The sequence below is a fragment of the Notechis scutatus genome, chromosome 1 (assembly GCF_049901735.1).
Source record: "Notechis scutatus isolate UNSWTSFEM ecotype Mainland chromosome 1, rNotScu1.2, whole genome shotgun sequence".
Classification (NCBI taxonomy): Eukaryota; Metazoa; Chordata; class Lepidosauria; order Squamata; family Elapidae; genus Notechis; species Notechis scutatus.
In genome coordinates this window covers 220844714-220858496 of record NC_142009.1, presented here as the reverse complement: position 1 = coordinate 220858496, position 13783 = coordinate 220844714, and the positions used below count along the sequence as shown (strand labels likewise).

General features: G+C 33.8%; 1 protein-coding gene across 2 annotated transcripts in view; it reads right to left on the bottom strand.

The window, feature by feature from the left end:
• CNTNAP5 (contactin associated protein family member 5) overlaps positions 1-13783 on the bottom strand; it is a 432771-nt gene that overhangs the window by 56698 nt on the left and 362290 nt on the right. For both annotated transcript variants that reach the window (XM_087950302.1, XM_087950301.1), the window contains exons 14-16: positions 8276-8432; positions 2610-2737; positions 179-349 (exon numbers count right to left, since the gene is read on the bottom strand). In XM_087950302.1, the coding sequence (XP_087806428.1) occupies positions 179-349; positions 2610-2737; positions 8276-8432 (456 nt within the window). The remainder of the gene's footprint in view (positions 1-178; positions 350-2609; positions 2738-8275; positions 8433-13783) is intronic.

Below are 13783 nucleotides of genomic sequence, written 5' to 3'. Positions count from 1 at the left end.
GTGAAGCAAAGCATTTTCAAGGAAGAAACCAAGAAAGTCTAGTTGCCTTTTGGAAAAACATGTTTGGGACAACCATGACCTGGATGAATTAGTTTTTCCATAGACATTTCATGACTTAAACTGAAGATCTGCAAAAAAAATAACAACAATACACTGCAATTTCAGTTGATAAACTTACAGCTTATTTCAACCCTGATGAAATCTTTCATTCCCAAATTTTCCAAAAAGACTCCAGACATTTTGGTTGTTTTGAAGAAGAAAGAAATGTCTGCAGTGAACTCGGCATGGAAAGTGGGGAAGAGAAGGTATGAAGCTTCGGTGCTGAAAGAAGCTGCATTCCAGAACTGTCCTGCAAAGAACCACAAACTTTTCTATAGTTAATTATATGTGGCAAATAAATGAAGAACGAAAGAAATACTGTCAGAGTCAGAGTTCATTAAAACAGAAAAATGAAACCTAGGAGGAAAAATATGTTAGGGCTTCTGCATTGCAGGTATGGGCATCACTCACTCACTCACTCACTCACTCACCCACCCACCCACCCATCCATCCATTCATTCGTACATTTTGTTATTTGTCATGACTGCATCCAAATTAATGAATAAAATCATACAAACAATAAATAGTAAAGCACTAATGAAAATATAGATTTTTAGATGCATAACATTGAAATCACTTCTATGAAACAGACAAAAAACTTATCTTTAGAGTCATTCTATGCCAGGTTCAAGGTTTAATTTATAAATACTTGAAAGAAGTGTATCTTGTGCTACTTCAAAAACGTGATAGCATAATGGTCAGGCATTACTAGACTAAAATCATGCAATTTGGATGCCATCACTGAGAGTCACCATATTGTGGACTACACTCACTAGCATGACCACAAACAGCCACATTTGTGCACTGGTCAGGTAACAATTGGGAAACACTTCTTTCTAAACTCACATATAACATTTACCCTGTGAAATTATATCCTTCCCCATACAATACATACACACAGCTGAAGTAGCAGCACTTCAACTCCAGTGATAAACTTTCAAGGAATCAAGAAGTTAAAAAGATAGTTTGTTAAGCACCCATGGGAGTTTTGCAAAGGGCAGATAAGTTAGGACAGCATAACCCTCTCTTACATTTGATACAAAACCATTCAAATTCTATGTTAAAATAAAGAAAAATAAAAACTGTGGTGAAAAACCAGTAAAACTTGTGAAGCTTTCCAGATACTTCTATCTGACTGATGTACAATAAATCTGTGTTCCTTGGAGAAAATGTTTCTTGAGTCTACAGTAGATTACAGTAGAGTAATGACTTTATAGAATACTAGGTTGCTGACCAAGAGAACTGAGGATTTCAGGGATGTGATAAAGAAAGAATAAGCCAGAGTTCTTCCAAATGAGTGAGGCCAAAGGTGAGGTCCTCTATAGACCTTTATTATTCAACCTTAATAGGGACCAAATTGTTTTTAAAGACATGAAGTGCTAAAAAAAAAGTATTGGGAAGATTAAATTTGTTGATAGTTTCATATTATTTTGGGTAATATAGGTAATATAGAAAGTACATTTAAACGATTTCACAGAGAACTGCATTGGGTTAAAAAATAGCTTTACATATATCACAGAAAGGATGTGTTGGATTAATTGACCAATGGCTAGATTTGCACAAAACACAATTCTACTGAAGAATAGGGCAGAGTAGTTTTTTTGTCCAATGTGTTATAGGTATCCAAGCACTGTCTTATTTATTGTGTGAATCAAAGCATCAGGTTAAGCTATAGATGCTTAGGGCAGTTCATGTTGTCTGAACATGGTTATTACATTTTGCTAAACATAAAATTTAATATTTGCTCTAAACCCAGGAAATGTATAACTGCTGGGAAAAAGGCAAATCACATACTGAGCATCATTCAAAAAGGATTTTTTAAAAGTTGATGGGGTACTTTTTAATTTGACCAAAGCAGAACTAAGGGAAGGCAGACAGAAGGATATAATTATATATATTTACACGGAGAAGAAAAGGCCAGAACTTTTTCTCTTCTGATAAACATTTTCAAACAGTGAACTGAATTGTTGGGGGAAACAAGGAAATGCAAAAGGAAGTCCTTCACACTGAACAAAATGGGGAATGGTAACCACCAACTTTAACCAACACCAGCAGCTTTAAAAGAGAATCATAAAATTTGATAGCCGATAATAATTTCAACTAATAATGGGCAAGATGGTTGGATATTACTTCTAATTAATGAAGAGAGCAAGTTCTCAGTATTAATTAGTTGCTGAAGGACATGAATGAGGAAGTCCTACTGTATTCATATCATGCTTGTTCATTTCTCATATGTAACTTTATTCCCCCATTGTGGAGACAAGCCTTTAATTTGAACCTATAGCACTCAAAGCCTTATTGCAAATTATTTAGAATAATATCCTTCTTTAGAAACTGTACAATTCATTTCAGGAAACAATCAGACAATGCAATTATTAGAAGGTATCTGTTATCACTAGTGAAAACTGCGTCCCTCACACACAAACACACACACACAAAGACACAAAGACACATACACCAGCTTCTTATAGAGTTTGTGTATAAGGATGCTGAAAAGAGCTGATACCCACTATCTCCATAGCAACGAAGAGGACCAATTCTCCAGGCAGCTTCAGAATTAGGTCTGTTTGTATCAGTGATAACTATCTGGTTCACAGGTAAATGTTCTTTAAAGGAAAGGAAGCCGGTGTCATTGGTCCTACAAATAGATAAATGTGTAAAATGTATATCAGGGTAGAAATATTAAATAGCTTTGCATGAGAAATTATAAATATACACATACTTATTTGTACAATATATGTAAACAAGCAGATGCACACTCACACTTATAGGGAAAACTCCAAAAATGGTGTTTAAAGTCTATTTTGATAACAGAAATCTTCCTATTGGTATATTTAACACATTTCATACCATGTTTCACTCTGCCCCACCCCCCAGTTGCCATATTGGGGTAAAATATATTCAGTCATAGTCCAAATGCAATGAAATAACATCTAAAACCCTTCAGTTTTACACACACACACACACACACACACACACACACGTTCAAATGCCTAATCAAAATTGTTTTGATCTTATGTCAGAATGCTAGCCTGATTCCTGACAAGTCCCTTTACCGAGTGCAACCCATAATTAGGAATCCTCCATCAAAGTGCTCAAAAGAACTTGTGTGAAAATATTAACAATCACTTTGTAAAGGTTTCACAGAAGGCCAGGTCACATTTCATAAGCCATTTCATAAGTTTCCATTCAGAGATAAGCAACGCTTGAGTTACCAGTTATAATGGCACGATTGTTGTGTGGACACTGATAGAAGTGAGTAGTGCTACCCATTTGCCTCTACCTTAGCAGAAGCCGGGTTTGTATAACTTCCTTTATTTGGTTTTCTGGATTTTCAAAGTTCATTGGCACAAATGTTTGTGTACCATATTGAAACAATAAGAAAAGGGGAAGGAAAAAAGCAAAGGAGAGGAGAGGAGAGGAAAGGAAAGGAAAGGAAAGGAAAGGAAAGGAAAGGAAAGGAAAGGAAAGGAAAGGAAAGGAAAGGAAGAAATTGTGTGAATGCTTATGTTGGTCTTTGACTGGCCTATTTAATAGTATTTCTGAACACAATTATATAAATTGTTGCTAAGAATTCCTCAGAACTGATATGTAAGATATTTGGGGTCAGACATGCTGCATTATATGGTTACAGCATCCTGAGGTATGCATTATATCTGGAGGAATAGAAGAGATGCTGAAATTAATGTAAAGTTCACAACCTAGCTTTTAACATGCTGTACCAGCTGAAAGTTTTCAATTGTTTTCAAGGGTAGCCAAAGAGATTAATTCAGTTTTGAAGACTGCTGATATAGGAGATTTCTATGGAATCCATTAAAGCAATCTTCAAAAAACTTTTAGGTTTTGGAAATTGGTTTGAGGTTTTTTTTTTTCTTTTTTCCCCTTTTTCAATGACAATGCAAATGTCAATGAAACATATAGATAATATGGCATTATATGTGCGTATAACAAATGGCAGGTAGAAAATAAACACAGGGTATATTCTATGTTCTGGCACTCAATATATTAATATTTTTTGTGACAAGAAAGATATATCTGTTTACTTGGGCATTTAAAAAAAATCAGTAACACTGCCAAGCATTCCTTGAGATAGTGCCCCACTGCCATTAGAGAGATTTTGTGTTATTGTTTTTTAAAAATGTGGATGTTATTGTGCTCTTACTGCAAACTGATTTGAAAATTGAACAATAAATCTTTTAATTCACTAAAAATATTTTTGCTACTATGGTAGAAATATCTATATTAACTGTATGCTGGACAGATAATTGAAAGTCATGGGTTGTTTATTCCAGAGTAGCAAAAATGGGAGTGTTCAACTGTTATATTTTTATTAAAAAAAAACCAACATAAAATAATGTAACATTGATTATCAAATCTTTCTAAGGCAAGTGGTAATAGATTTCCTTTCCAGATTTTATTACATTTTTATATGGCTGACATTTTGGTGTCCATCTAATATGTTAATAACTTTAAAATGGTGTCATGTACAAAAACTATGCAAATTACAGATTTATGATCTATCTGGATTATTGACCAAAGATCATAAAAATAAATCATAAAAATATTTTATGTTTGATCATTAAAATAAGGGCCATAGCATAGACCAAATAGCCTAAGTAACACGCCCCCAGTCTTAAGTTAATATGCGAAGAAGACAATATAACAGTAAGGAACAAATAATTATTTATGAGGAAAGATACTTTAAAAGATTTTATATTTCTTAAGGCAAGCAAAATCTCAGCCCAACTATTATATGAAGTTCAGATCTGAATTTGCAAATGTTAAAATTCTGCAGAAAAGTCTGAGATAAAAGCTCAAGAGGACAAGCTAAAATTTTGATTTAATTAAAAAAAACTTTTTTAATGCATTTGTAAATTCACGGAAAATGGCATTATATTGTACAAGACATTTGCATATGAATTAGAAAGAGGCCAAGATAGAAGAAATAAAGCAAGCATATTTAGAATGCAGATCTTTGAGAAATTGTGCTAAGGTCCACGATACCTAATGAAGTTTTCAGAATAATATGATTTAATTTTATTTATTTAATATTGATAAGCAATATTTTCAAGACATAATTCCAGGTAACTCTCATCTAACAATTAACCAGAACCAGGCAATCGTGAAATTAGCTAGATGACCAATCATGTACTGTATTTTCAGATCCTTGTTAATCCATACCCATAAGATATATGTGAACAATATGGAAACAAATTAACTTTCTTACATATTATCTATGTTTCAAATGTGCCCCAACAGTTCAGAACTTCATTACATCTATGAAAGAACATGTACATTGCAAGTTCATAGCAGTTTTTAAATATTTCTTTATAGTAATGTATCAGTCATATTGAAAAACAAATCCTCTTGTATTTCAAGATGCCATAAACTGGAATATTCACAAACTCCCCCTTAACTTGCATTATAATAGTTGGCAAGCCAGTAGTGTTATTCAGTTTAATTTCCTCTCTTATAATATCCTTTGGGTATATTGCCTAGTTTTAAGTTAACGAAACCTTACTTGAATAGGTAGCCGCAACAGCATTTAATGAAATTTGTGATACAGTATATTATGAGAAATGTACTATCAGCATATGTCTGGTGCTATGCAACTTGGAAACAAGCCAAAGAAAATATCTTCAAAAATTTTGGAAGTTTGCAAGTAGTGGAATGCAGATTATAAGTGTTTAAATGTTTCATGTTGCTAAGCAAGTTCTAAAAAGTTAAACCAGCATTGTAAGTAAAGTACTGCAGCTAATTACATAACAAAGAGGTCCTGGAAGCTAATAACATTAGAGTCTGCCTAAATATGTCAACCCAACTCAATAATTATTCTAGCATCTGTTGTTTATGACAGAGAATAAGGTTAGTGCTAACAGAATAACAGAATAACAGAGTTGGAAGGGACCTTGAAGGCCTTCTAGTCCAAACCACTACTGAAGCAGAAACTCTACACCATTTCAGACAAATAGTTGTCCAATCTCTTCTTAAAAACCTCCAAAGTTGAAGCACCCACAATTTCGTTCTACTGATTAATTGTTCTAAATGTCAGGAATTTTTTTCTTAGTTTTAGATTGGTTCTCTTCTTGATTAGTTTCCATCCATTGCTTCTTGTCCTGCAGGTGCCTTGGAAAATAGGTTGACCTTCTCTTCTTTGTGGCAGTCCTTTAGATATAGGAGCACTGCTATCATGTAATCCATAGCTCTTCTTTTTATTAAAGTAGACATACCCAATTCCTGAAATCATTCTTAGTCTCTAATTCAGTAGCACAAACACAACTCAAAATATAGAGATTAATAAAGAGATTAGACATTCTCTGAGCATTGAATATTCAGAACTCAAACTCTTGTCTGTATATGAATGGAAGGCTGTGTTAGTTTTGCTCTCTTTGACATTCTAATATTTTTAACTTTGAAAGTAGGGGGGTATTATAAAAAGTTGGATAAATTTTGGAAAATTGCTCCTTAAAAATTACTAGCAATGCTTTTTTCACTCAGAGCTAAAAGACCATCTAGATGTGTGTCAATAATATGCTATTTGCTATACAATACATTGTATCTAAAATATTTTCTCTGGGTCAAGTTCATCAAATAATCAATGCTCAATAATCAATCGTGATGTTCAAACTTTCTAGCAATTGAGACTTCATGGAGGGAATGGAGATAAAAGTTTTTCTATATACATTTTTCTAACTGTTTTAAGTTCCTTCTCCTGCCCTAAAATATTCAAAATGCTATATGCTTTTTATTTTAATACAGCAGGGCTGAGCTATTTCCTTTCTAAATTGAAAATGCCAAATTGCTTTAGCCTATGAAAGCCATTCTGTGCTCACATAACTTTAACTACGGTCCTTTGTTCATTTTCCAATTCTATTGTAACCATTTTTCTTACTTCACCACTGATTTACACTGCATTGGTATAATTTTTCTGTAATATAGGTCAGGAATAGAAAAGTTGAATTCTTTTTTTTCTAAAGTGCAAGTTTTTGAGCAAAAAAAAATTAGAGTTTCTATCATTTATTTTTTTCTTTGGCCTCCATCTCGCTAATCCAAAGTTAAAAGTTGTTCATTATTACCATTAAGCAAGTATGTATCATTAATACAGAATTTGTGTAACTGTTTTATAAGAATCAGAAACCTGTTGCAATTATATAAATTAATCATATGATGAACAATAGGATACATCTAAATATGGAAATCTTCAAAGCGGGAGGCCAAACTAGATTCTACAGAAGACTGAAGAACAGTTTATTCCAACTTCAACAGCTTAAAGCTGCAAAGGTACAAGGAACATCTATATAGTACAGTGAGGTTGAAAGAGAATTAGTTGATTTTGCAATTCTAACTTATGAGTGACAAAATTAAAAGAGAATGTTCGTCAATTTATAGATTTGGAATTGTTCTTGAGATCAAGCACTTCTCAAGAATGTTATCCTTAGTCATAAAGTTAAAGGATGGCTTACTTCTCAAATTCAAGTTCTCCTGGGTTGGAATTCAAATTGGAAACACAATTTGAAGGCCACCATAAAAAAAATTTAGACATTAAACTTACTGAATGCCTTAAAGAGGCATTTATATTATATGTTTTGTGAGGTTTGGAGCTCTACATTCCCCCATTTGCTTGTCAAACTTATGACCGAAAAGTAAACTTTATTTCCATCTCATTATATGCCATTCCAAAAATCAACTTTATTTCCATCTCATTATATGCCATTAAACTTGCACTAATTTTTTCTCTCTTTTTTAATAAGAAAAATTAGTTCACCTGTTGCCTTTGATTAGTGATACACTAATTCATCCTTTCATAAATGAAGTCCCAGCGACAATCACTGGTATGTCTTCTACCAGATTATAAAACCATGACTACCCCAACATAGCCAAATTTTGTCTTGTGACATGAAAGTGAAGCACCAAATATTGGTCCATAAAATGACTTTTCTTTGATACCTTCAACATTTTATATTCTTTCTGTCTTTTTCTTCTGTTTTTAACTCTTTTAACTTCCTGTAATTGTTTTTTTTTTAAATAATGTATGTAGAAGTTCATGTATATACAATATGTGCATATATATGTACACACACAAAATGGTGAAAGCCTGCAATAAAGTTTACCAATCTACCTTTCATTAAATTCATAATCTGTATGAACAATAACATAAATTAGAATGCACAGTTACCATTCTTCTCTGTCTGCATCACAGTTACAAAAGTATCTCAGATCCACACAGCTTTCTTCTAGACCACAAGCACATTGTTGGATTCCTGGAATTGATCCTCCCCAGTAAGGGTGTTTTTCATTGGCACGACCAACCCACCAAACAAATGGAATTCCATCTGGAGGAACAAAGAGAGAAAATCTGCCATAGGAAATGTGAAATAAGCAGACAATTCAAGGAAATGAAATGGGTAAAGGTTTTTTGTTTTTTTGATCCTATATGTCCTACCACTGGTAAAATGATAGGAAAGCAAATGGTGACTTTGGATTTATCCCCAAAATTTTCTGTAATGTAGATATGATGAGCATATGTAACTTCACTTCACTATCATTTTTGTAGCAACATATTAAATGTCCCACAATCAGATAGGTAAGATGGAAGCACGGTATTGATAAAAGGAAATTTGCAATCATTTGTATTTTTTGCTGGGACCGGTGTCTTTTGTTTTTTTTCCCTCTTCTCTTGTTTGTGTGTGTCTCTGATTAACTTATGTGCACTTATGAATAATTAAGAAAGATGCCCAAGGTGACAGGAAAACCAGCTATAAATAAAACATAGATATGCAAATTAAGGGCAGGAGGGAAGAGATTATTTCTATAGTTTAATGTTTAATTAGCTTTCCCATATAGTAGCTTGTTGATATTTCTCTCCATGACACATCAAAAATCTTTTGGACAACTTATAAAATTTAACATAAACAGATTCAAAGGATAGAGGATACAATTCTAAAATGCATAGAAGATACAATTTCCAAAGGTGAAATGTTCTTGGTGTCTTGCTGGTCTCTGAATTTAGTTTTGAACTTGAAGTAATTTTATTACTGTGCAACAGTGGTGGGATGCTTCCGGTTCTGCTTGGCTCTATAGAACCAGTAGCTCTGAAGAGTAGCAGACACCAAAATGGTTCTGTGTTTGCTATTGTTTGGCCCACCCGCCCACCTGGGCTCTTACCTGACCTTTATTTCCTGCTTTTTCAACCTCAGCTGCTTTGTGCAGCACAGCTGAGGTTGAAAAAGCAGGGAAAAAATGTCTTTTCAAATACTGTGCACCTGCGTGCAGCGCTTTTCAGCTGTCTGCGTGGCACAGCGTAAGGTTTTTTATACACGCATGCGCATAACATAGTCACCGAACAGGTAGTGACACTGGTTGAATCCCACCCCTGCTGTGCAAGCTAACACCATCAATGTTTTGATATAAGGTGAAATTAAGAGGTTGTTTCCAGGGGTGGGATGCAAATATTTTTATTACCGCTTCTGTGGGCATGCCTAGTTGGAAGTGGCTAGGTGGGTGTGGCCAAGTGACTGACTGGCCATGGCTTCTTCTTCTTCTTTTGGCAACACCCCTCCCCCACACTGTTTTTTTTTTGTCTCCTGGGCCTCAGGGAAGCCCCAGGAGGCTTCCCTGAGGCCCAGGAGGCAAAAATCGAAAAATGTGAGGGGGGTCCACACAGTACACACACACACATGGCCCCTTTTTGCCTCTTGGACCTCGGAGAAGTCTCCTGGGTGAAGCAGTAAGACAGCGAGGGGCATCCCGGCACAGCTGATCATTGGAACAGCTGATCGTCAGGAGGGGGTAAAAAAGAAATACCAGTTTAGCTGAACGGTAGCATTTTTTACTACTGGTCCATCCGAACTGGGTTGAACCGGTAGAATACCACCACTGGTTGTTTCCGTCTAGTTGCTTATCCTACCAGCCTTGGGTTGTGAGGGTGTTCTTTCTTCTTGATTGATCTGATTTTGCTCCTAGTTCCTGCTTATCTGAGTGGTTGGTAATGTGCGTTTGATATGGAAGGATGTGCTCAGGATTGTTTCCTTTGGCCTTTAGCTGATCCTTTCTGAATGGTTTATAAATGTAATTAATTTCTATATGTCTGCTGATGGCTAATTTGTCAGATTGCCAAGCTTTAGAAATTGTCCTTCCTTCTTAGAACTGATGTAAATTATAGTTTCCAAGATGTAATTGTGGCTGAATTTCTCTATATGATGTGAAGTTAAATAATTCCCATCATGTGTTCTGAGTGCCGGTTTGATCTTTGTGAATGCTTTCTTTTGTGCATATCCTGTCTGTGAATTATGTTAGATTACGAGGATAAACACTTTTAAAAGAATTTGTGTGGGTATCCTTTCTGTTGGGAAATGTTATACTGATATTCTGCTTCTGTTCAAAACTGCAGTGCAGTAACTCAGAATACCAGAAAGCAGAAATATTGAAGTACATTTTAATTTTATGTTTTTGAATTTGAGGAATGTAGTCAATTGTTTTACCAGACTAATTTATGTTTTGTGCACACTTGACTGAATCTACTTAAATCTTATGTATAGGCATGGTGTATATAAAAAAATCCTTGAAATATAAAAAAGCAGGCTAATTATGAAGTACAGACAACTAATTAAGAAATGCTTTTAAAGAAGTCAGTTTATGTTGCTCTGCTGTTTTCCTTCTAATCTTAAGACTTAACAATGTGAATTCTTGTAAAGAAACAAAAGCAAGCAATGAAACTTCTTATTCATGCTTACTCAGAACTAAAATTCATTAATGTGATGGACCTCGATACAAACAGTTTTAGGAAGAATAGCACCATAATAAATTGAAAGAGATGGGATTTATCCAAAGCCCAGTCTTACTCATTATAAAAACAAAAAGTACACTGTGATTTCCCCAGGCATGTAGCTTCTTGTGTGTTTTTTTTTTTTCTAATTTGTGATACATATTGGAATGCTCAGGCATATTACGAAGAACATATTATCAACTTTATTATTTTCAGCTGAAATGCTGAAATGGTGCTTTTTTGTTTTTGTTTATACAGTACCATAAGTTGCAGATATGAATAAGTTTTCCTTTCATGAATGACAAGGGAAGTAGCTCCTATTCTTTGTTCAGGTACTATGAAATTTCCAAAGCATATTTCTTAGAAGTTGTAAACATAGTCCAGGATTTGTTGGATTGCAGATAGTGTACAACTTGCAACTGGATGCTTAGCAACCATTTACAAGCAAGTTAGACACTACCACCCCATGGTACATATGATCTGGTTTTGAAGTAATGATGGCCACGTCCCTTCCCTGTGGTCATGGGACTGTATCTCAGACACTCAGTATTTACAGCTGCTTTCAGAATCCTTTGTTCACATGATATTTATAATATATAGATATATATTATATTTATGGTCATAAGTCATGTTGGTCACAAAGCGGGTACCAAAGTCATTTATCCATTTTGATTATTCTAAGGAGATTTATAGCACATAGAATTAGTTCTTGATTACTTGTACTATTTACGTTTTTGCTAAAAATCAGTGTTTACTTCCAACTTTGAGCAAAAATTCTACACAGTGAATAAAAGGTTCACTTAATGATTGTTGTATTTGCTTAACAATAGTGGATTCATTTAATGGTGATATATTTAGTAACCACCACAAAAAATAAATTGAAAAATCAAGTCAGTCATGTGATGACCTGCTTTTGTAACCAACATCACTTATAACCATAATGGACAAGCTTCATTACTGTCTTAAGTAATGAATAATTACATGTATGTTCTATATGATATAAACATCCATAAAGTAATCAAAACTGAGAAATGACTTTGCTACCCAATCAAACCATTCCTTCCGCCACCTTCTTACCTTGTACCTCTTGCCTCTTTTTTTCCTTCCCCCATTTCCCTATTAACTTTGTTTCTATTTATATTCTATTTGCATTTTTATTATAATAAATTTTAATTAAAAAAACCTTTTTGCTATTCTTTTAAAGATATTTGGAGGCACACACAAATGTATTTAGTACTAGCAATCTAATTCCAATGACAATTTAAATAGATATATTGGAAATTATTATCTGACTAAAAGGTGCTATACAGCTCTATAATACTTTATGCAGTTACCAGGAAACTAATAGTGAGCATTAATCAATACTAAAATGCATATTATTGGATAAGTACATTATGCTACAACATAGCGGTATGATAAATTAACATTGCTAGGGTTGTAAGAACAAATATTTTTATAACATCTTTTCTGTGTTTGACTATTTTATTCTACTACACTAACCAAAAGATTTATGAAAGTCTCTCAAAGTAGCACACTTGCCAAATCGTGAGTCATTTAAAACCAGACTAAATAGAAAATTTGCTAATACACTGGAGGGAAGAACCTGACAAGAGACAGGGAATATATTTCTATTGTCTAATGTATCTTTTTTAGTATCTCTTGGAGCATCTGATTCTGCCACTAAAAAAATGACATAGTAGCTCACTTGAATAGCAGTGAGCAAAGGAATGAGGTTATATAGACTGTCTTATAAGTTCAACAAAGAATTTTAACACACGCTCAGGGAAGAACTTAATTATGCTAATATCAGTTTGCAATGGCTTAATATTCTGTTTCAAAGCAATATAATTACATCACAATGCTTTAAGAACAATTCTACAGTGCATAGGCATCTATGCAGATTTAACAAGGACCTCTGAGGTTGATCCAAAATGAAATAAGGCAAAACTAAGAAAAATAATAGTATTCGTATATTGATAAAGTTATTGAAATATACCTCTATCTTTCATATACAACAGTGAAGATATAAAGTACATCTACAATTATTTTCAGACTTAGTCCTTCAGAGTAGTGACTGCGGACAATATATTAAAGGTTTACTGATTTTAATGAGACTAATTCTGGATCTGACTCAATGTACTATAGTTTAAGAAGATTGCCAGACGTGGATTAATTTGGTTGAAAATGTTGCAAATTTAATTCAAATTTATCTTGAGATTCTCCCCAGATTTTAACTGGGATTCTTATCTTCCTTATTACAATATAGCATTATGCCAGTATTGAAACATTACCTAATAAGACTACAACATAAGAAAAGCTGCCAGAAACCAATACAAATATTTAAAAGGCTTAATTTCTTATGTTCTCCATTCTTTACTCACAGGCACAAGCCCCTTTCTCATTTTTTACTTTTTCCCTTAATTTCTCTTAAAAGCTCACTGCAGATTTTAAAAACTAACAAAAGTTATCTTTCCATCTCCTTCTTATATCATATAAGGAAGAAGGAATATTATGTATGATCACCACCTTGAGTTATTTACAAAAGAAATAAAATAAAGGCAGGATATAAATAAGTAGGTAAATATATTTATATTCAGATCCCTTAAGAAGTAAGAAGACCATTAGCAAACCAGTGACAAACAGTTTAGGGTGATTTTTCCAGAGTCATCCAAAAGAATTTGTAACTAATTTGAGGTTTGATATTCCTAATCCCAGCACAAAGCAGCTTTTATAAATGCTTATAGGAAAATAGCCAGCAGAACATATAGGATATAGGTATTTCCTGCTTAGGTTTCCAACTATTGCTATCTTATACTAATACAAATGAAATTCAAGTAATACTGAAGAAGCTTGCTGCAATTTCTGGGATGGAGGAAGAATAATTGAACAATGATTAATCACCCATTTTTGAAAATAGAA